General features: G+C 46.3%; 1 protein-coding gene across 1 annotated transcript in view; it reads left to right on the forward strand.

Moving 5' to 3' along the window:
• Positions 1-23,178, forward strand: part of LOC142009280 (uncharacterized) — a 65,519-nt gene that overhangs the window by 39,718 nt on the left and 2,623 nt on the right. The window contains exons 15-22 of the mRNA XM_074987080.1: positions 2,001-2,112; positions 2,839-3,071; positions 10,471-10,504; positions 11,225-11,365; positions 11,982-12,157; positions 17,957-18,192; positions 22,113-22,266; positions 22,704-22,752. Of these exons, the coding sequence (XP_074843181.1) occupies positions 2,001-2,112; positions 2,839-3,071; positions 10,471-10,504; positions 11,225-11,365; positions 11,982-12,157; positions 17,957-18,192; positions 22,113-22,266; positions 22,704-22,752 (1,135 nt within the window). The remainder of the gene's footprint in view (positions 1-2,000; positions 2,113-2,838; positions 3,072-10,470; positions 10,505-11,224; positions 11,366-11,981; positions 12,158-17,956; positions 18,193-22,112; positions 22,267-22,703; positions 22,753-23,178) is intronic.

Below are 23,178 nucleotides of genomic sequence, written 5' to 3' on the forward strand. Positions count from 1 at the left end.
TGGAGTTTTCACCACCTGTGTCGGTAACACATTCCAGTGATTCACCACCCTCCCAGTGTAGTAGTTTTTCCTAATATCCAACATGCGACTCTCTCTCTGTTACTTCAGACCGTTGCTCCTTGTGCTGTCTCTTACCACTGACAACAGTCTCTCTCTCAATCCTCTTTAGAGCTCCTCTTCAGGAAGTTGAAGGCTGCTATCAAATCCCCTGGCTACGTCTACACGTGAAGCCAACATCGAAATAGCTTATTTCGATGTAGCAACATCGAAATAGGCTATTTCGATGAATAACATCTACACGTCCTCCAGGGCTGGCAACGTCGATGTTCAACTTCGACGTTGCACGGCACCACATCGAAATAGGTGCTGCGAGGGTACGTCTACACGCCAAAGTAGCACACATCGAAATAAGGGTGCCAGGCACAGCTGCAGACAGAGTCACAGGGCGGACTCAACAGCAAGCCGCTCCCTTAAAGGGCCCCTCCCAGACACAGTTGCACTAAACACAAGATACACAGAGCTGACAACTGGTTGCAGACCCTGTGCCTGCAGCATGGATCCCCAGCTGCCGCAGCAGCAGCCAGAAGCCCTGGGCTAAGGGCTGCTGCCCACGGTGACCATAGAGCCCCGCAGGGGCTGGAGAGAGAGCATCTCTCAACCCCCCAGCTGATGGCCGCCATGGAGGACCCGGCAATTTCGACGTTGCGGGACGCGGATCGTCTACACGGTCCCTACTTCGACGTTGAACGTCGAAGTAGGGCGCTATTCCGATCCCCTCATGAGGTTAGCGACTTCGACGTCTCGCCGCCTAATGTCGAAGTTAGTGCCGCTACTTCGAAGTAGCGTGCACGTGTAGACACAGCTCCTCTCACTCTTCTCTTCTGCAAACTAGACAAGCCCAGCTTCCTCAGCCTCTCCTCATAGGTCATGTGCTGCAGCCCCTTAATTATTTTCTGTGCCCTCCACTGAATCTGCTCCAGTGCCTCCACATCCTTTTTATACTGGGGGGCCCAGAACTAGATGCAGTATTCCAGATGTGGCCTGACCAATGCCGCGTAGAGGGGAATAATAACTTCTGTAGATCTGCTGGAAATGCTTCTCCTAAGGCAGCCCCAATATGCCATTAGCTTTTTTGGCTACTAGGGCACACTCTTGGCTCATATCCAGCCTCTCATCCACTATAATCCCCAGGTTGTTTCCTGCTGCGCTGCTACGTAGCCGGTTGGTGCCCAGCCTGTAACAGTGCTTCCGATTCTTCCATCTCAAGTGCAGGACCTTGCACTTGTTCTTGTTGAACCTCATCAAATTTCTTTTGGCTCAATCCTCCAATTTGTCTAGGTCACACTGGACCCTATCCCTATCCTCCAGTGTAGCTACCTGACTCCCTAGCTTAGTGTCATCTGCAGATTTGCTGAGGGTGCAGTCCATCCCCTCATCCAGGTCATTAATAAAGATGTTGAACAGTACTGGCCCGAGAACCCGTCCTTTATTATAAACATGTCCCATGCCATAGAAAATGTGAGCTTACTAAGAGCATGTGTAAATAAATATGAGAGATAATCTCTTACCTGTATCAGAGAGGTAGCTGTATCTTCGTTAGTCTGTATCTTTGAGAACAACAAGAAGTCCTGTGGCACCTTATAGACTAATAGATATTTTGGAGCATAAGCTTTTGTGGGCAAAGACCCATGAAAGCATGTGCTCCAAAATATCTGTTAGTCTATAAGGTGCTACAGGACTTCTTGTTCATCTCTTACCTGGTTAGTTAACACACAGGATTTCCCTGTAAATCTGCAACCTGAGCCACCTTCCCTCAGAGTGTCACCTATGTCTGGCTCTTATATGGGGATTATCAAAAAGATTAATTAGCCTGAGTAGAGTGATCTAGTGGTGAAGCAGCCTACTAAACAACAGGGGCCTGCTGGGTAAAGAAAATTAATATCCATTTTTAAAGAAAATCAGTGTGTAATATGAAATCTTGAAGCCAAGTCTTGTTTTAGAGATACATCCGTGGCAGTTTTGAGGGCTTGGTCCAGCAGCTGAGTAAATCCTTGACTATGCAGTTTGAACCAATGCTGAAGCCTGTCCAGAAGAACGACAGAATTATTCCAGGTAAAAAGGCTCTTGGTTACACATTGTTTACAGGGACTAGAGGAAGCCAATGTTTGGAGTAAATGCAGCAGATAGAGACATAACACCACAGAACATAACAGTTCTTGTAGGTTAGGTAGAGGCTAATTACCTTGCTGAGCTATAAGGCATTGCTGCAGCTAATTCGATGATTGTATACTTCAGAGTGTACTGGTAGACCACATGCTATCTCTAAGTTTTAAATCTAATGATTTCTAACTGTACTTTGGCACATCTAAAAAAATTGCTTTGCCTTTGTCAGACCTGAGCTACATGCCTGCTGTTCCTGATGGTGTGTCCTCAGAGGTAGATTGTGCCCACACACAAGCATAATTTTATCCACATCATTTGAAAAGGAAAGATCCACAAGGATGGCCCTTTTTAAACAGGCAGACATTACCAGCGGCACCTGTACTCTGCTGGGAATGGGCCACCAGCAGCACAAGGTGTACCTCGTGAACAGATATAGGAGACTGTGTGCTGCAGACAATTGCCTTATATCTTTTACTTGGCACTATTCCAGTTCATGTGGTCACATAGCTTAATGGGAGTGGTACAGTTAATGCTGGTGCTACCCAGTTCTTGCTTGCAGAAATATAAACTGACTGTGCAAAGCCTGTCTTGCATTTATAACAGGTGCAGCTTTGAATCACTAGCACTGCTGGTCAGTGGAAGGAATAACCTTTGTTCCTTTAATGTTTTGTCCAGATTTAGTGAACATCTGTGCCAAAGTCAGCAGGATTTGTAAAATCTCTCGTGTAGACTATGTTCTTCCCAACCTTAGCCAGTCCGAGAGCTGTTTTTTTGTAACATCTACTCCTGGGAAACAGCTGCCATTGGAAAGGGAGTTCCTGGAAGGCCTGAATCCTTCAAACTTGTTGGCAAGGTGCAGTGTCATCCGCATTGGGTCCATATCACTTCTTCACATTAATCCTGTTCAGGTACTGAATTTAAAACTGCCTCTTCCTTTGGGATGGGGGGATGTTCAGTAGGAAGAGAGTTGTGTTTCCAAGAGAGAACGCATGAAAGAAACGGGCAGAAGTACTTCCGCCAAAGTAGTGTGAAACTTTGAGCCCTGTTATTCTCACTGCGATGCACACTACATCACATTCTTCTTTGAGCGATTGTTCAGTGCATTCCAGTGTAGCCGCACAGCCAGACGCTTGCTCAGCTGCTGGAAAATTTTTCCCCTTGCTGGTAGTCATTGGGTTGGAGTGGCGCCCCCTGGAGCAGCACCTGTATAGTGCCCAATACAGACGCCATCTGACTCTCCCGAGCTCAGTTCTCTCTTGCCACAGTGTTGGTTGCTGGAACTCCCCAGGCTCATGCGAGCAATCTTAAGTGGCTGGTTGGTAGTTAAATCTTTATCTGTAAGTAGTTCTAATTAGGTGTTAATAGTTCCACTGTTTTTAATTAGTGTTGATGGTTGGGCCCTGTGTAGGGAGGTTGTTCCCCACCTTGAGGCCATGGCGCTGGGGCATGCTGAGGTTGCCAGGCTTCAAAGTCTGCCTCACCTCTGGGAAGCGCATGCTGAAAAATGATCCTCATTCAGCCTGTCTGCCTGGGTGAGAGTTATCTGCAAGACTACTGCTCAATCTGTAAAACCTTCAAGCTGAAGACCATGAAGAACAGGGGTCAGTGCCTCCAAGTTCTGTTGATGGAGGTGGCTCTTCAGTTGGCGAAATCCCCATCCATGGGGCCAGGCTCATCTTCCTCGCAGCAGATCACACCATCACAGAGCTCAGCCACGATGTCAACGAAGGAAAAGGGAGCCTGGCACCATGGTAAGGGGCCAGTACCTCAACCTTCTTGGAGCAACAGGTTTCAGTCCCTGATGCCTCACAAAAAAAAAAGGCATGACTGGGGCTATTCTCCTCTGTCTTCCAAGTTCAGGGAGAATTACCAGGTGGCGCCTGGAAAGACGTGCCACGGGCTGACCACAGATGGTTGGGCTTCAGCACCAGTCTACAGATCCAGCCCTTGTTCTCTGCAACTACCTTCAGTGCTGGGGGTGTTCCATTGCTCTGTTGTGGGTGTCAGCATCGAGAAGTACTCTGGTACCACGTTCAGCACCGTCACCCTCCCTGGGAATGCCTCTGCAGGATGGTTCACTGGAATAGCTGCCTCCTGTGGCACCATCCTTGTCGGCTCTGTCCGCCACCTCAGCGCTGACCCCCTTGGTGCTGTTATCTTGGTTGGCTCCGGTGATTTTGACACAGTTTCCCTCATTGCCATCTGCCAGGGCACCGACCATACCAGCTCTCATGAGGTTTGGTGGGTTGCTGTTTTTGTCTTTGGCGACGACTCCTCTCTCAGTGCAGGGCTCAGCCACTGCCCTGTGTGGGCTCGGCAAAGCTAAGATAGGATTTGGAGTTTTCCCATCTAGTCAGAGGGTTCATTCACCGGACCTTGCAGGAGCGAAGGATGTAGACTATCCAATGCAGATGGATGCATCTGCCTCGTCTTCCATGGACCAAGCAGTAGTGGGGTCTCCTGCCTCCCAGGTCCTAGAGGACAGTAGGACCCTTCAGCAGCTGTTCTGCTGGGTGGCCGAAGGCTTTAGGGGTGCAGGCAGAGGAGGTGAATGGTGAAGCCAACCCAGTGACAGGTATTTTGTCCTCATCAGGGCCCACTAGGGTGGTGCTGCCTCTTCTGACTATTGCCGAGATGGCCAAGATGGTGTGGTGGACTCTGGTGTTGTCCCAGCCCACAGTGAAGAAAATGAGATATTTTGTCCTCCTGTGGGCCATGAACACCTGTTTACCCACCCTCCCACGTGTCACCACTCAACTCCCTGGTTGTGGAGTTTCAGGAGCTACAGTTGTATGTATCAAATCAACAAATCTTTGTTAGCAGACACTCCTTTAACACAGCTTCCTCCTGTTCCAAGTTCTCGGATCTGATGCCCCCACAAGCCTGAATTTGTGGCCTTGGTGGAGGAGAACGAGCAAGCCAGTCAGGCCTCTCCCTGTCCTCCATTAACATACACAGACTCATAGAATCCTAGGGCTGGAAGGAACCTCAGGAGGTCCTCTGGTCCAGCCCCTTGCTTCAAGCGGGATCAGCTCCAACTAAGTCATCCCCGCTAGGACCCCTCTAGGGGTGGAGATTCCACCACCTTTGTAGGCAACATATTCCAGTGCTTCACCACCCTCTTGGGGAAGCAGTTTTTCCTGATATCCAACCTACTCCTCTCCTTCTGTAATCTCAGACCATTGCTCCTTGTTCTGCCATCTGTCACCACTGAAAACAGTTCCTTTCCATCCTCTTTGTAGCTCCCCTTCAGGAAGCTGAAGGCTGCTATTAAATCAGCCCTCACTCTTCTCGTCTGTAAACTAAACAAGCCCAAATCCCTCAGCCTCTCTTCATAGGTCATGTGCTCTAGCCCCTTAATCATTTTCATTGCCCTCTGCTGAACCTGCTCCAGTACATCCACATACTTTGTATACTGGGGGACCCAAAACTGGATGCAATACTCCAGATGTGGCCTCACCATTGCCAAACAGAAAGGAACAACAGCTTCTCTAGATCTGCTTGAAATGCTCCTCCTAATGCACCCCAATATGCTGTTAGCCTTCTTGGCTACAAGGGCACACTGTTGACTCATATACAGCTTTTCACATAACCTCTAGGTCCCTTTCCATTGTACTGCTGCTTAGCCAGTCACTCCTCAGCCTGCAACAGTGCTTGGGATTCTTCCATCCCAAGTGCAGGACTTTACACTTCTCCTTGTTGAACTGCATCAGATTACTTTTGGTCCAATCCTCCAGTTTATCCAGGTCACTCTGGATCCTATCTCTACCCTCCAACATATCTACCTCTCCCTCTAGCTTTGTGTCATCCACAAGACTGCTGAGGGTGCAATCCATCCCTTCATCCAGGTCATTAATAAAGATGTTGAACACCAGTCCCAGAACCGAGCCTGGTGGGACTCTGCTTGCAGCTGACCGCCATCCAGATATTGAGCCATTGACCATTATCTGTTGGGCCCAACCATCAAGCCAGCTTTCTGTCCATCTCATAGTCCATGTATCCAATCCATACTTCCTCAACTTATGGGCAAGAATGTTGTGAAAGCCTGTATCAAAACCTTTGCTGAAGTCATATCCACTGACCTCCCCATGTCCACAGAGCCTGTTACCTTGTCACAGAAGCTAATCAGATTGATCAGATGCAGCTTGCCCTTGGTGAATCCATGTTGACTACTTTTGATCATTTTCCCCTTTTCCAAGTGCTCCAAAATGGATTCCTTGAGGATCTGCCCATTATTTTCCCAGGGACTGAGATAATGCTGACTGGTCTATAGTTCCCTGGATTGTCCTTCTGTCCTTTTTTAAAGATGGACACAACATTTGCCTTTTTCTAATCATCCGGGATCTCTCTCGATTTCCAAGATTCTTCAAAGGTAATGACATCTCCCAGTTTCCCCAGTACCTTTGAGTGCATTAAATCCAGACCCATGGATTTCTGTACATCTGGTTTTTCTAGGTCGCTCTTAACTGGTTCCTTCCCTACCGAGGGCTGCCCTCCACCTTCCCATACTTCATTGTCTAGCACTTGTCTGTGAAGACTAAGGCAAAAAAAGCATTGAGTATTTCAGTTTTACTTACATCATTTGTCACTAGGTTACCTCTCTCATCCAGTAATGGCCCCACACCTTCCTTGATACCCATCTTATTGTTAACATGCCTCTAGAAACCCTTCTTGTTACGCTTCACATCCCTTGGCAGCTGCAGTTCCAGTTGTGCTTTCACTTTCCTGATTACTGCCCAGCATTCTCCAGCCATATATTTATACTCAATCTTAGTCAGCTGTCCACGTTTCCACTTCTTATACTCATCCTTTTTAAGTTTAAGCTGACCAAGGATTTCCCTGTCAAGTCAAGCTGGTTGCCTACCATAATTGCATTTCTTACTGCACATTGGATGGTTTATTCCTGTGCCTTCAATAAGACTTCTTTAAAATACTGCCACTTCTCAACTTTTCCCCTTCATCTTCATTTCCCAAGGGATCCTGCCTGTCAGTTCTCTCAGGGAGTCAGAGTCTGCTCTTCTGCAATCAAGGGTCTCTATTTTACTGCTCACCTTTCTTCCTTGTGTCAGGATCCTGAAATCTACCATCTCATGGTCGCTGCAGCCCAGGTTGCCACCCGCTTCTACTTCTCCCACTAGTTCTTCCCCATGTGTGAGCAGCAGGTCAAGCTTTGCGTGCCCCTGGTTGATTCCTTCAGCACTTGTACAAGGAAGTTATCCCCAATGTTTTCCAAAAACTTCCTGGATTGTCTGTGTGCTGCTCTATTGGTCTCCCGACAAATGTCTGAAAAAGCTATTTTTGCCTTTCATCCCACTCCAGGCCCTTTATCGGTGTTCTCGGACTCTGTAGTCAAGATTCATGAAGGGTTTCGAGAGGGTTAGGCAGTGGTGGGGCTGTAATAGTCATTCTGGGGCTCTGACCCTACCTCCTTTGTCAGCTTGCATTCACCTGTGTTGGAATGCACATGAACGATCACTCGAAGAAGAAAAGATAATTGCTTATTTCCATAACCGGTGTTCTTCAAGATGTGATGTTCGTGTCCATTCCAAAACCCTCCCGCCTTTCCCCTCTGTCGGAATACCTTGCAAGAAGGAACTGAGCGGTGGGGGCAGGCAGTGCCTGTATCAGGTGTCGTATTGGTGCCACACTGACCTGAGAGCTACTGGCTAGGGGAAAAATTTTCCGGCAACAGAGTGTGTGCGTGTGTGCACACCTACCTTGGAATGGACATGAGCCAACACATCTCAAAGAACACCAGTTACAGAAATAAGTAACTGTCTTTTTCTGTGTCTCCAAAGATTCACTGGTGTAATAGATTGCAGAAAAGTTGTGGCATTCACAACTTAAACATTTGCAAATTCAGTTATTTGCAAGCAGGGGGATCGCCTGGATGGTGGCTGGAGCTGAGCGGCTCCTTCCCTCCCTGTCAAGTGTCCCCTGTCAATGGGGAGGGAGTGAGCTGCTTAGCTCCTGCTGCTCCTACTGCAGCAGTCCAGGCAGTTCCCCCGATCAAGATTCCTGTCTTCTCCATGGTTAAAATGCTCTTTGCGAAATTCAGCATTTGTGATGGTTCTCAACACCGAACCCTCGCAAACGTTGAGACCCTATTGTATGTCTGTGGATTCCATGCTAACAGGGAGGATTGCCTCTTTCTTCTCTGATACTAGATGTGAGAGAGTCTCCCTTTTTCTGTCTACTTCAAATTTACCCTCACCTGGAAATGTTCATTCTTTCTGAGGCCACTCTTTGCCCATGGGCAGGTTTGAACTCTTTTTTGTGAAACTGTTCCCTTTCAGTGGTTGAAGTTATAACTAGATTTCCCAGGAAGGTTTTTAATTTTTTTTTGGTCCCTTTCTTAGCCCCAACTTTCCAAATAAATCCTTTCTCCCAGAAACTTCTCATATGGAGCATCCAGCAACAGGATTTATTCCTTACATTTGAGATTAATTGGAGAGAATAAGTTAACTTCTTGCAGACTAATGTCTTTTAGATCCTAGGAACCCACCCCTTCTCCCCCCACCCCCATCTTATTCATTCTTTGGTCTTTGAAATTGATGGGTAGTAGGTTCAAAACTAATAAAAGGAAATTTTTCTTCACACAGCGCACAGTCAACCTGTGGAACTCCTTGCCCGAGGAGGCTGTGAAGGCCAGGACTCTATTAGGGTTTAAAAAAGAGCTTGATAAATTTTTGCAGGTTAGGTCCATAAATGGCTATTAGCCAGGGATAAAGTATGGTGCCCTAGCCTTCATAACAAGGGCAGGAGATGGATGGCAGGAGATAAATCACTTGATCATTGTCTTCTGTTCTCCTTCTCTGGGGCACCTGGCATTGGCCACCGTCTGCAGATGGGATGCTGGGCTGGATGGACCTTTGGTCTGACCCAGTATGGCCATTCTTACGTTCTTATGTTCCTCAGTGGAAAGGTGGATTGTTTTGGGTTTTTTTTTAGTACATTTAGAATGCTCCTGGCTAGCTTTTAGTTTTGGATTAATCTGCCACAGATGTGGAATTGTTGTCTTCACTTAACAAAAAGGGTGCCAGTTGCAACACTTGGCTTGAATATTTTACAAGTCTGTTAATTGCTGTTCCAGATCAGACTATAGGTCCCTTCAGTACAGTCTTCTGTTTCTGACACTGGTCGCTGCAAAATGCTTCAGATGAAGGTGCAGTGTCATAGTTAATTGCAGCATAGCCCCTCATGAGAGACTTTCCCAGAAGTCTTTGCAGTGTCCAAAAACATGATATTGCTGGATGGTGCTTTATATACTCTTTTGTTGACATGTTCGAAGAATGGTAATGGATTAGAGAACTGCAAACTTTTATAGAAGGTGTGCTGGCTTGGCCTGTCCTCATTCATGTGTGTATTTTTTATAATTCTTTCTAATTATTTCTAGCAATGAACCTTAATAGGCTCCTGAATCCACAGCTATTGCCAACTAAACAGGACAGTCAACTCCAGCTACCCTCCAAAGTATACAGTAAATGTTGTACTCTGAATTACCTTCTGTGTGAACCTCTAGATAGTGGCCAAGATCTTCATCATGAAGGTTTAATAAATATACCAAATCATGGCTTGAAAGTACACAAACTACCATAAATGGTTATCATTTGCATCTCCTGTATCTATACTGTTGAGTAAATCTTGGGTATGTAAATGGTTGGTGGAATTAAAGAAGTCACAAAGAGGTAGCTGTGTTAATCTGTATCTCCACAAAACAGAAAAGCAGTCATGTAGTATTTTAAAGACTAACAAAATAATTTATTAGGTGATGAGCTTTTGTGGGGCAGATCTGAAGAGTTAGGTCTGCCCCACAAAAGCTCATCACCTAACAAATTATTTTGTTAGTCTTTAAAGTGCTACGTGACTGCTTTTTTGTTCTGTGGTGTTACGGAGTTAGTGATAAAGTTGTTCGGGGGAATGTAACAATGAAAGTTTGGAAATTGAAATGCTAGGATGTTTTTAAACTCTAATAAAATTTTATCTAACATTTACATTTTTAACAGTTTCTAATCGAAATGTTTAAATTGCAAATCACATTCTACAATTCTCAATTGCAATGCATTTTATTAACTCATAGAGGCTTTTGGCAAAATAAATTCAAAAACTGATCTGTAGGAGAAAAGCAAAGTCTGTCATCTATTTCATGGCTTCTTGGTGAACATACCTTAGCGTTCCAGTCATGGGCAAATACAGCAAAATTAATTACAGCCACAAGCCTTGATTTGGAATGTCTCTCTTCTCACGGTTCTGTTTGCCAGTCAGTGAGTTATAGCCTAACAAATCTGTCTCTTGTATCTTTTTAAGATATCTGTGCAAGAAATCACCATTACTATGAAAGGTCAGTAACCAACATCACTTTTACCCTTGTACACACCTTCCCTCACCCCACCTCTTATTTAGAAACTGCAGAAATAAGAGTTCTATTCAATCCTGGAAAGGTGGCATTTGAAACTCCCAAGAAACATAAGTGGTTTGGCCCTTGCTTCTGTCTTGGCTGTGAAGCACTGGGAGTCAGCTGTGACTCAGGACCAAAGTCCCTCTGATATGGGGACATGGCGTGTTTTACTTTTAGAATCATCAGTCTGCCTGAATCCATTCACGGCTTTCTGGCCCTGTGGGCAAGATCATACTACTCTTTTTCCTATACACCATCTCAGGGTTTGGAGCACCCTGGGTGGGGGTACCCTGTGTAGTTCAACCTTAGTAAGCAGAAGTTTTCAGCAGACAGATTGCAGAGAGTTCCTGGTCATTACAACATTTAATACCCACTGCCATTCTCCACTGCGGGTTTTTTCTTTGCATATTTGAAAATTAGACTTTATTTAGAATTTTTCAGAGAATATATAATCACTTACGTAGGTTTTAATAGTAAAATCTTTTTTCCACGTGTATGAACCGCATAAAATACATTTAAACTAATAAAGCAACAGCCACAGCACTAGCCTTTAGATCTGACACCGTGTTAGGGTTCAGAAATTTTGAAACACTGAGTGTGTTTTTGCTACCATAGGAATTTGTGTGCGCATGCTTTTATATGGTTATTTTTCTTCCTTTACAGATAATACCACCATGACTTTTCCATTCAGCAGCGTGTATCTTTGTGAATGGTGCTTACACCTGTATTATTTGATCCTTCATCTCTCACCTGAGTTTGCCAAAGACATTTACTTCAGATTGGGAGCCCAGTCATCCAGCCCAAGTGAGTGGAAATGGAGAAAGCTTCTGGGGTGGTGATAATGGCTTGTACACAGCATAGGCATCCCTGTGAATTATTAAAGGGCTTCGGTTCGTAGACGATTTGTTATCCATGTCTTCCCTCACTTCTGCCTGACACTTGTACCTTACACTGTAATTTGGAGTGCACCATTACAGTGCACTCACGTGCTTTGCAGTTATTAGGTGTTCCTAGTATCCCCTGTTGTAAGTTGTGGCTTCCCCATGCACAAGTATACCTATGTTAGCTTTTTTCATTATAATAATCGTGTGACGTCAACAGGAGTTTCTTTGCAGTTCTCCTACTGTGTAGCTGTGTGGAGCAATATTTATGCAAATTTGGGTTATTACGTAGACTTAGCATTGCTGCACTATTGTGACAAGGCATATCAAAATGAAAAATGATGTAAACCATGTAAACATAGTCTTTAAGGTGCTACAGGACTGCTTTTTTTTTTCATATAAACCTACTGAGACTATCTCCAAACAGATTGTGTTCCTAGAACCAGTAGGAAGTGGGGGAGTGATAGGAAAAACTCCTTCGCACTTCTGGGATGAGTGCGTTGGGCTACGTGATGTATTTTATTTGTGCTGTCTTTCAGACATAGGTAACCAGGAGGCCCTCATTATCCTGGACAAGCCTCGTGACCCATCATCTTTCCAGAGCTTGATAGAATTCATATCAGCAAGGCATGAGGGCATACCGTGGCTCCGTGAACTGAATCTACAGCAGGGGAGAGAGAAACTGGAATCTCTGGGAGTGTATTACACTGTCAAAGTGAGTTGTCCTGACTGATGCATGTTGGAGGTGGGAATTGCAGGAAACAAGCTTGTTTCCGAAAAGTAAATGAGTCAGAGGCTGTTTGCTGGGAAAGGTGGTGTTATCAGACTTTGGAACACCGCAGATGATAGCCTGCAGGCTCTGGACAGTTGTCCTGCAAGACTGGGGCCTCCTCCTACCTGTTAGACCATCTACCCTTGAACACATTTGTTTGTTGCAAGTAGAATTTGGTCCTAATAATATAATGAATTCTCACCATCTTAAAATGGTTTGGGCTGTTTGGTTAATGCGTCCTTTTGTATTTATCCATCAGATCTTTCTGTTTCCTAATCAGACAGACATGACTTACAATACAATATAGGAAGCTTGTTGGGGAGGCTAGCTAAGCTATAGTGTAGCGCAGGGGTCAGCAACCGTGTCATGGGTTTCAAGTGTGGCATGTGAACTGAGAGCTCAGCCCCACCCCACCTCCCACATGCAGCTGGGAGCTTACTCAAGGCCGTGTCACCTGTGGAGTAACAAAAGACCAACTAATGCTTACCAACCACCACCTCAGTGGTAAAGATCTGCATCTTTATTAATTAAGCTGTTGTAAATAGACTATTAGTGACTTTTGAATGAAAGTGTCCCTAGCATTCGGACCGTACATAGAGGTCAAAAGGTCAAATTTTGGCACTCTGCCTTGGAACGATTGCTAACCCCTGATGTATTAGTAGGTTTAATCATTCGTAATTTTCCACTGGGGGGAAGCGACTGTAAGATTTCAGGGGAAGCTAGGAAGCTCTCATGGGAAGTTGTCGTTGAGTCTGAAGACAGCTTAAAGGGGAAATTGTTTTTCAAGTAGCACCCCTGTAGGTGGTCACATCTAGGTGTGCTGGCGTGTCCCCTGCAAAATCATTGGAAAAGTTCTCATATCATTGTCCATTCAGCTCACAGATGCATCTTACTCAGGATATGTCTACACAGCAGCCTTATTCTGAAATAAGCTATTCCAGGATCAACATCTCCTCCTCCTTGGCAGTCACTCAGTAATAAGTCGGATGTCTTCATGTCACCCTCCTGTTTGTTAGTCTGTTGATGACTGAGCAGCCCTATTCTGAAGCCACAGATCTTATCACAGAAGGGACAGGTGTTAGTAGCTGTTGGAGGGGTGCAAGGCACTTTTTGCCGCTCTTTACTTCTGTTCTGCCTCTCCTCATCTGCACTGTGGTAGGACTCCTCTCCGCTGTATCGAAGGGGTAGCCGAGTTCGTCTGTATCTTCAAAAGCACCAAGAAGTCCTGTGACACCTGACAGATATTGTGGAGCATCAGCTTTCATGGAGATTGCACTGGGCCAGGGTCTCCCAAGTGTTGATACCAGTGCTGCACTTTCTCATGTGTGCCTTCATCGTGTCCTTATATTGCCTTTGCTGGCCCCCAAAGCTCCTCTGTCCTTTCTTCAGCTCTGGAAACAGAATCTGCTTTGGGAGGCGCTGATCAGACACCTGAGCCACGTGACCAGTCCAACGAAATTGTTGGTGAATGATAATGGCTTCAGTGCTGGTCATGGTCAACTCTACCAGGACACTAGTGTTCATGCGCCTGTGTTCCCAAGGGATATTTAGCTTCTTTGAGTGATGTCCCCATGGATGCTCCACGGTGGGTGCTGGGCCCATCCTGGTACCACAGATCAGAGACTCTTCAGAGCTGTATCTGGCCAGTCTGTGTTTGCGCTGCCACTGCATCTCTCCGTTCATGCTCTTTTGATCACACGTGCAAACCGGCTCAAGCCAGTTCCTCTCATGTGCCCCCGGCTGCAGACAGAGCTGACTGCCTCTCCTTAGCTTGACGTCCTGAGACTCAAAAACTCCCTATTTTCTGTTCTTCTTACTTACATTCTTGAGTTGTTCGTCGTTGTTTCCTAGAAGAAAAAAGTTATTGTTTGAAGCTTGTGTCTGTTCTGCTTAAACTTGGAAGTTGAACCATAGATGAAGTGGAAAGGTGTCTTCATTAAGGGCCCAAGTTGAAGTTAAAGTCTGAACTTTATTTTCTCTCATTTATTGTTTCCCAGTTACATAACTGCTAAACATGGGCCTTGTTGAACCTTCCCACAATGCCGGGCTCTGGGGTTTCTGCATTCAGTATTGGATCCTTTTGCGGGCCCATTACCTTCCAGGAGTCCACAGCTCGCTAGCAGACTGTCTCATCAGGTCCTTCATGGGCCATGAGTGGTCATTACACCCAGACGTGCTGCACTCAATTTTCCAAAAGTGGGGACATCCGCAAGCGGACCTATTCGCTTCGCACCTCAGTGCAAAGTGCAGGATATTTTGTTCTTATCAGAACCAGTGTCGGGGATCCTGGGCAGATGCACAATGATGCCCATCTGCCATGAACCGAAGAAACCTCCTGTGAGGAGGGTAAATTGCTATGTCAAAACGAGCATTTTGTAAGTCAAGAGCATCAAACTAATCCCCCTGTTTCAGCATTGGAATGATGATCCAAGGACATCGTACAAAATCTTACCTTTTTTACAAACTTGTTCAGGTCTCATAAGTCCAGTATGGGCCCTAGACCCACTTTTGGCTCTGGGATTAGGAAATATTGGGAGTAAAACCCATGACTCTGAAACTGCAGTGGGACCTCGCCTATAAATCCCCCTCTGAAGGAGGGATTGAATCTCCTGCCTGAGCAGACTCTTGTGAGAGGGGCCCCTGAAGATGGACAGGGAAGGAGGAGGGAAAACAGAGGGGTACAGAGAAAACTGGATGGCATATCACCTTTCTACTGTGTGAAGGCCCACTGGTCCAAAGTGATGCTGCACCATGCAGGGTAGAAAGGGGACAGGCAGACGAAAAACAAAGAGTTTGCTTGAACAGTAACTGGAATTGGCGTGTCGCTCCCGAGTGCACCATCAGAATGCCTCCTTCAGCCCTGGTAGAGGCTTGTGGTGGCCTTGCCCCGGAGATTGCTGGTTGGGATGCCTCCTGCCAGCACGGTTCCTCCTCCTCCTACTAGCATCCCTTTACTGTTGGAGACACTGTCTAGATGGACAAAGTGCCTGCATTGGGTCAGTGGGTTGTGAAACCCAACAAACGTAAAGTGGCCCTTGAATCTTTGAGGCTGTGAAGCCTTTTGGTGGTCTTTTCTGAGAATAAAGAGAGTCCTTCAAATGGAATGTCTTGAATTGGCTGTACTTGCAGCAATACCCTGCCCGATGTATGGCTATCCCAGAGGCCATGACCCACGTGGCCGCATCCACCACCTGCAGCACTGCCCAGGATATAAAGTTTTTCTCCACGGTCACTGTGAATTTTGGCTTGCCCTCGTGAAGAACCAATTCTGAAAAACATGACAGAGAACTAACAGTACTGTATGCATATCTGCTAACCAGGACCTGCTGGTTAGCAATGCGTAACTGTAACACACAAACACACATGCCCATCCACCCGCCCAACAGAATAAACCTTCCTGCCATAAAGGTTCAGGCATTTGGCACCTCTATTGATTATCTGTTCATGGCCCTCCAGTTCGAAAGGTCTTTACTAAATGCATGGCTGTGATGGCGGCCCACTTGTACAGGCGCTGGGTACAACTGTTTCTGTACCTGGATGATTGGCTGGTCAAGGGGCATTCGCGGAACCATGTACAGCTGATCCCTCAGACGTTTGCCAGCCTTGGCCTCCTGGTCAATGAAGTGAAGTCTGTTTTGATCCCCACTCAGACAACGGAATTCGTGGGGTTCTTTTTGGATGTGACTAGCACCAGGGCTTTCCTGACAGACACCAGATTTCAGTCCATGATGTCTCTTATCCGCGATATGGTAAAGTTCCCCACCACAATGCCCAAAACCTCACGCCTCTCCTAGGGAACAGAGTTTATGTACCTTGGATGTTTGAAGGGCACTGGCCTTCTATGTGGACAGGGCCAAGCCTTTTAGGAAGTCACAGCAGCTGTTTGTGGAGGTGGCAGACAGAATGAAGGGTCTCCCAGTTTCCTCCCTGTGGATCTTCTCCTGGATAGTGACCTTCATTAAGGAATGTAACAAACTGGTAGGGGTTCCCCCTCCACTGACCAGGGCTCACTCTACCACAGCACATGCATCTTCCATAGCATATTTAGCCCACATTCCTATCGTGGACATCTGCAGGATGTCAACCTTAGTTCAGACAACGCTCTAATTTTTTTTTACCAAAAATACCTTCTGAGTTCCATGTTAACCAGCCCATTCACCTTCTGATCTTCCACCCTAATCCTCTCCTGGTCTAAGAGGAGGTGCTGTTAGATGCACAAGGTGTCTGGACAGCCCTGGCTGCCCAGCAGAAAGATTTAGTCCTGTTTAAGAAAGACTCCCAAGTTATTAGTCTTCACAACAGACAGATTAAGGTCTCTACCAAAGTCTAACAAAAGACTTTCCAAATGGACACCTGGCTGCATTAGTAATTGCTACTAATCTATTATGTAATTTCCAGGTACCCTCAGACAAGCAAACTGGCTCTGCGAGGTCTATTTCCATTTCTGAAAGATGTTCCCATCATTGGAATACATAGCACTGTTATCTGGGCCTTTTTACATACTTCCACTGAGCACTATGCAGTGTCTCACAATGTGGCTTCTGATGCTGTGTTTGGCTTGGCTATTCTTTCTTCAATACTGAGATTGACTCTGAAGACTCCTCCTTAGAGGGAACTTGTTCCAGTGGGTGCTTCACTGTATGCTACTCGAAGAAGAAGTGGCTTCTCTCCCTATGCAGTAACCGTAGTTCTTTGAGATGCGTATCCCTGTGGGGCCTCCATTACCCATCCCCTTTCACCTCTGCTTTGGTATTCTCTGCTATGGTGTGTCACGGTGGAAAAGGAACTGAGGGCAGTTTGCCCACGCTGTGCTATATAACAATAGCAGAGCATAGACCAAGTAGGGCAAATGCCAAATAGGTGATGCTAAAGAGAGCTCCAGTCAAAGATGCAGGGGAAACAAGCACACATAAGAAAGGTACCCATGCATCCTGAAGAATTACCATTATGTCACAGGGTGAGTAACTATTTCTTCTGTGCTGGTACTGCAAGATTTTGTTTCTGGAAGTCACTTGAATGTGCCCAGACTGTAACACGTACAGGTTGATCATAGATCTCTGTCACTGTCAGCTGTTGGCAAGTCCTCAAACTAAAGGTTTATAATTTAGCTGACCTATGAGCTTTTGAAACGTGCTGTTTTTGTAGTAGACTTCTGCATTCTTCATTCCTTTAAAAAAAAAAAAAAAAAGAGAGAGATTGAGAGAAGTCTTGTGGAACCTTATAGACTAACAGATGTTCTAGAACATAAGCTTTCGTGGGCAAAGACCCACTTGGTCAGACCTTTGCCCATGAAAGCTTATGCTCCAAAATATCCGTTGGTTCATAAGGTACCATAGGACTTCTAATTGTTTTTGCGGATGCAGACTAACACAGTTACCCCCCAGTGACTTTTTTTTAAAAAAAAAAAACAACACGTGTACAGCAAGAGGAAGCCATGCTGTGGGTGTGTTTGCAAATACCGTAAACTGCATGCTGATGAGCTGTAAGCTCTTGCAGACTCAGCCTGTTTTCATCTTGTTCAGTGCTCCCGGAACTCTTGCTGTGTGTTAGGCCGAATTCTGGAAATAAAATCCACATTCTTTTTTGAAGCCACAGAAAGAACCCGAGGAAATTCCTTATAAAATACATTAAGGAAGCATTAAAGATATGTTATTAAGAATGCAAAAGTTAAGGTTGCTTCAGGCTCTACTTTAGAACTTTGTTTATTGCCTCAGTTTAGCAGGTATATTTTCTCTTCCGTAGGACTTAAAATACAGTGATGAAGAGATGACTTCTGAGGTTTGCCCTTCCAGTTCACCCTCAGATCAACCAGCCATCTTCACGGTTGCGCAGCAGCCCGTGCTCCCTGGTGTGAAGATGTATCCATACAGCAGAAAGAGAGGAGGAGGGGAGATCCAGTCAGAGTTGGAGAAGAAACACAAAGGCAAAACCATGGAACAAAGCTCAGAAGTGGAGCTTGCTGGGTCCCAACTGTCAAGGTAACTGCATGGAAGCCCCCTGGGCTTCACTGTTCAGATAGCAGAAAAAAAAACAGTTCTAGGGGTTCAAAAGTCTGTACAAAACTTCAGCTCAAGATGGAAATGTGTTCTGCCAAGTCCACGCTCAGGTGATACAGTTAAAATGAGCTATTTTTATGTTTATAGACATCAGAGCTGGAAAATGCCCTTGCAGGTTGCTCATCCAGCCCAGCCCAGCCCCATCCTCTCTTTCTTTGTCCATTAAAATGTTATTTTCTGTGGTCTTTCCATGTGGGAACTGCAGCTTATCTCCTTCCAGCCTCAGTAGAAGTTTTCTGTACACCGTGGCTCACAAAGGTGGAACCGTGGGTAGTGCAAAGGGAAAGAGTTTGTTCCCTCTTGATTCTTCATCCTTATTAAAGCAAAAAATGGTGTAAACTAGAAAAGCTGGTGCCACCATCCAGCCTAAAAAGTTATTGTTCAGTTTACTCGGTTACTGTCATATTGAGAGAGGAGATTAACCACACAGTCCAGTTCACTTCCTTGTAGAAGCTGATTGCCTATGATGATTGCTACACAGCAGCTGGGAGCCTGCTTCCCAGCGTGGCTGAACAGATGCACTAGCTCTGCTCAGGCTAGTGCCTGAACAATAGTGATCTGATTGATGGCTGGGCTGAGCCAGCCAATCCTAGCTGAGCAAGAGGGTCACGTGGGATTTTATTCAGGTAGTAGCCTACTGTAGCTGCACTGACTATTATTTTTTTTTTTTAGTGCGCTAGCTTGAGCAGTGCTAACGTGTCTGCCTACCTGCACTGGGAAGCTCCCTCCCATTTGCTTTGGAAACACAGCCTGAGGCAGTGTCTTCCAGCTAACCCACAATGTTCCATCTTAGTCCAGTTCCAGGCAACCTCCCAAATCTTTGCAGTATGATGCAGTTGGGCCCTCAGGCAAGAGAAAGCTAAGCTCTGACATGTTCCCTCATCTGGCAGGTTTCCTGAAAGACAATGAGAAGCTCACAGAAGACTTGGATCAAATGGCTGGTTCCAGGACCTTTGATCCATTATCTATGCTAGGGATCCTTCTGTTCTGCAAGTGCTGCCTGGGGAGTCTACTTAGCTGTCCTCACACCTGTGGATTTGAGTACAAGCCCTCCAGCAGATCTGGATAAAGGCTTTTGGGGGATAAGCCTACTGCACTTGGGCTAAAACTCCAGTTCCTGAGATGACTGGGGCTTTTTCCAATAGAGCAAAGGGTGTATCAATGCCCTGCCTTCTCAGGACTTCAGTACCTCTGCTTCGAGCTGAGTACATTCACTTTCTCAGGACTCCTGCTGATGTGGCAGCTGAGGAGGGAGCTTGCGTTGGGATGGCAATTGTTCATTCGCTATTCAGCTGCAGTCTACATTCTGAGTCCTGTTACCCACACAAACCTCTCTGTAACACACACACTTGCTCACTCGCTTGCGCTCTTTCTCTCTCTTACCCTGAACCTGTCATTTTGACACCCCTTCCTCCCCCCTGCCCCGAGCCTAGATGGACCTCATAACATCTACTATCCCCAGACTCCCAGAAGACTTAAACTGGGTCTGGGGGTAAGCCTTGCCTCAGTGTCTTCCCCTTACTCCCCGTGAGACTGGACCTTGAAGGGAGTGAGGGGAGAGTCTCTCTTGTTTGTGCTTCCCCAGTGGGAGACCATATCTGTGAGGATTTTCTTCTCCTTTTCAGCTGAGGTCCGTCTGGAACAGTGAGGGATTTTTTACCCCAGTTCACTTGTGTGTGGCCCTGTGAGGGCTGCCTCCGCGCTCTGACATGCCAAGTGCAGAAAGTGGGGTCTGCCAAATCTTAAAAATGCTTTGTCTGTAAAGGTTCTGCTTAAAACACTCCCCCAGATCACAGATACCCTGACCCTGTGGGGGTAGTCACTGCCACCACTCAAGTAGGAGAAAAAAACCCTTTAACCAAGGAAGACACACTTGAAGATGTCTCCCTGTGGGATAAGCCCCCAACTCTTATCCTTTCCTTGGGAGAGAACGTGGGAGCACACAGAGCTGTAATCTGATAGCTGTGTCCTGGAGTTGGTTCCCAAGAACTTCCTTTTGAATCCCAGTTGGTGATATAATGAAACTTGTCTCCTGCTTAGCTATGTTAGCCAGTTCTACTAAAATGTTAGTAACCAGTCCTAGCATATTGTAACAAAATTCTCTAACCAAGCCTATCCCACCACTTTTAAGTTACAGCTAGCAAAATTAGTTATGTATCAGACAGAACCAGTCAAAGAACCAGAGATCAGAGAGAAACAATGGAAAAGTGGGGACCATAAAGACAAAACACTCGAAAAATTAGGATTTCTCAACCACACCTGTTGATTGGTAAGGGGTTTCTTGCCAGACAGATGCCACAATAAACACGCAGTCCTGTGGCACCTTCGAGACTAATAAATTTATTATGTCATGAGCTTTCATGGCTAAAACGCCTGTCATCAGATAGAAATGGAGTGGTGATGGGGCAAGTAAGTTACCTGGGACTACTAGGACCAGTTAATGAGGTAAATTAAGTTGGGTGTATCAAAGATGGAGAAATTGCTCTGTAATGCGTAAGCCAGTTAAGATCTTTATTCAGGCTAAGGTTAAAGGTGTTAAATTTATAGATGAATTCCAGGTCAAAGTCTCACTCTGTAATTTTGCGATAAAAATCTTTTGTAGAAGAATACCTACTTTTAAATCCATTATTGACTGTCCAGGGAGGTTCAAATGATTGCTTACTGGTTTGTGTATGTAGCCATTCCTGAGGTATCTGGTGATGGTGGGTGCTATTAAGACAAGCTTGCCTTCTTCACAGTCTGATTGTTTTCATGTCAGTTAGATGGAATGTCAGGAAGTGACTTTCTGCTTCGTAGTTCATGGATGCTGTTCTCCTAATGTGGCTGCGGAAAAAAGACCTTAGGCCTTATCCTTGTAGTACTATTGGCTAAACCCTTGTCGGATGGGCATACGCCAAAGTCATTAAAAATAAAAAGACAAAAATGAGCAACGCCCCCAGCCCCCCACGTTGTTGTGGGCTTCTTCTGACAACACTCTTTTAAGTCAGACTTGGATCAGGTAACAATTATACTGCTGTGGCCCTGAGTGGTATAGCACATAGTCTCTCCAGCCTGTCTTTGTAAACTAAGAACCTTTTCCAGTTAAGGTCTCTTTCTGGATATGAAATACTCGAGGTTAAATTTCTTGCCCACAATAAAGAAAGTGTGTTATTCCATACAATAAAACCCAAATTTTTGTGATTTTAACTTGTGTTGTTTGAATTAAGGCTAGTCGAAATCAGCAAGTGGAGTCAGCCAGGCAGTGCAGACCTCTGCCGGCTTGCTCCAGCTCCCGTTCCCCCAGCTGGGGCAAGCTGGGGAGCAGCCACACTGGTCCGCCCCTGGATACCCCAGGTGCGGGAAGCCAGGGAGCAGCCATGCTGCCTCGCCAGTCCACCCACTGGTCCACCCCGCCCCCCACCACTCTCAGGAGCTGGGAAACTGACCAGTGCTACTGTGCTGGTCAGTTTTCTGGCTCCAACCAGCCTGGCTCCCCTCCACTAGCGGGAGCTGGGAAACTGGCCATCACTGCTGCACCTGGCCGTGGGTACCCTGCAGCTCATGGGAGCAGGGAGTCAGGTGCAGCCGGGATGGGGGACCCATCCCAACTTAAGCGAATTTTGATTTACACGTGGTTGCTCAGGCAGGCAACCTACACATAAGTCGTGGGCACACTGTTCAGACTCATTGCCTCCTCTCTCAGGCTTTTCTGTGACCTATCACCATGGCATTTCTGCACCTTTGTCTATCTGGGTTTCCAGTGGGGACTGAATTAGCAGTGACATGATCTCTGTTATAGTCCTTTTCAGCTTTCTGCCATTTAACTACCTCCCATTTGAGGTTTTTTAATTTCTCCATCTCAGCCAAGACATTCCTGGCAGACTGGTGTTTGCAACTGGAAACTCGTTCGCCAGCTCCTCGCAGAACACGAGCAGAATGGGTGCATCTCGGTTTTCTGAGCAGAATACAACCTTCCTCCCTGGAACGTCCCTGTCTGAGGCACCACACAGCTCGCATGTAAGCGGCCCACTAGGAGCATCTTGCAGCAGTAGTAGGGGGGCAAGGATAGTATTTAAAAAGTTCCATCAGCTGGGCTGCGGCTTTCATGGAGTTGTGCAGTGGGAACCTTATGCAATCCTGTGCCTTTTGTCTGGAGGATTAACGAGGAACATAATTCCCTGTGTCTCTGCTGGTGAGCCTTCCTCTGTGGGAGCTTCATTTCCTTTCCAAAGCCCTGGGTGTCCCTTCCATTTTATACTACTTCCTTGTGGGGTGCCTCTTTCCTGACAAGCTTAGGTCCCACCCTGTCAGGTTTATTGGAGGCTGACGAGCTATACTGACCAGCTAACTGCGTGTGAACCGCTTCGATGGTTGCTGGTAAAGAGAGGGATGAGACGTGGGAGTTGTCGAGTGTGTACTGAACTTTAAACAACTCATTTGGTTTATTTTCTCAGGTGGCTGAGAAGTATGAAAGAGACCTGTGTAGCGTTCCAAGTGTGGCAGGTAAGCACAGGCAATGGTTATTGGTCAGTGAGCCCTTGGCCAATCAGGAACTTCCCCCTCCTCGCAGCGTACAATCGAGAGATGCAGTCTGCAGAGCATACGTATATCCCAGTATGTCCACTCTGGTCAAGGCAAGCTGTGCTCAGCTTGTCTCTGAGAGCCTAGCTTCCGTACTGATAAGGGTGGTGGCAGTCTGAATTTAACAGGCTTACTGCTTTGTCAGTGATCCATTTCAGAGACCTCAGTCTGGTTCTGAATGTGCTTGGTTAGGTGTGTGGAAGACTGTGTAGTTCTTCAAGTGATGGCCCCTGTGTGTGCAGGCGCTCTATGTGCCAGAGGCTAGAAAATTTTTACTAGCAGTGTCCATTGGTCAGCGCCTGCAGCCTGGGCTCTGAATGGAGGAAGTGTGAGGAGGTGTTGGTAGCC

Source organism: Carettochelys insculpta, chromosome 2, assembly GCF_033958435.1.
Source record: "Carettochelys insculpta isolate YL-2023 chromosome 2, ASM3395843v1, whole genome shotgun sequence".
In the NCBI taxonomy this organism is placed as follows: domain Eukaryota; kingdom Metazoa; phylum Chordata; order Testudines; family Carettochelyidae; genus Carettochelys; species Carettochelys insculpta.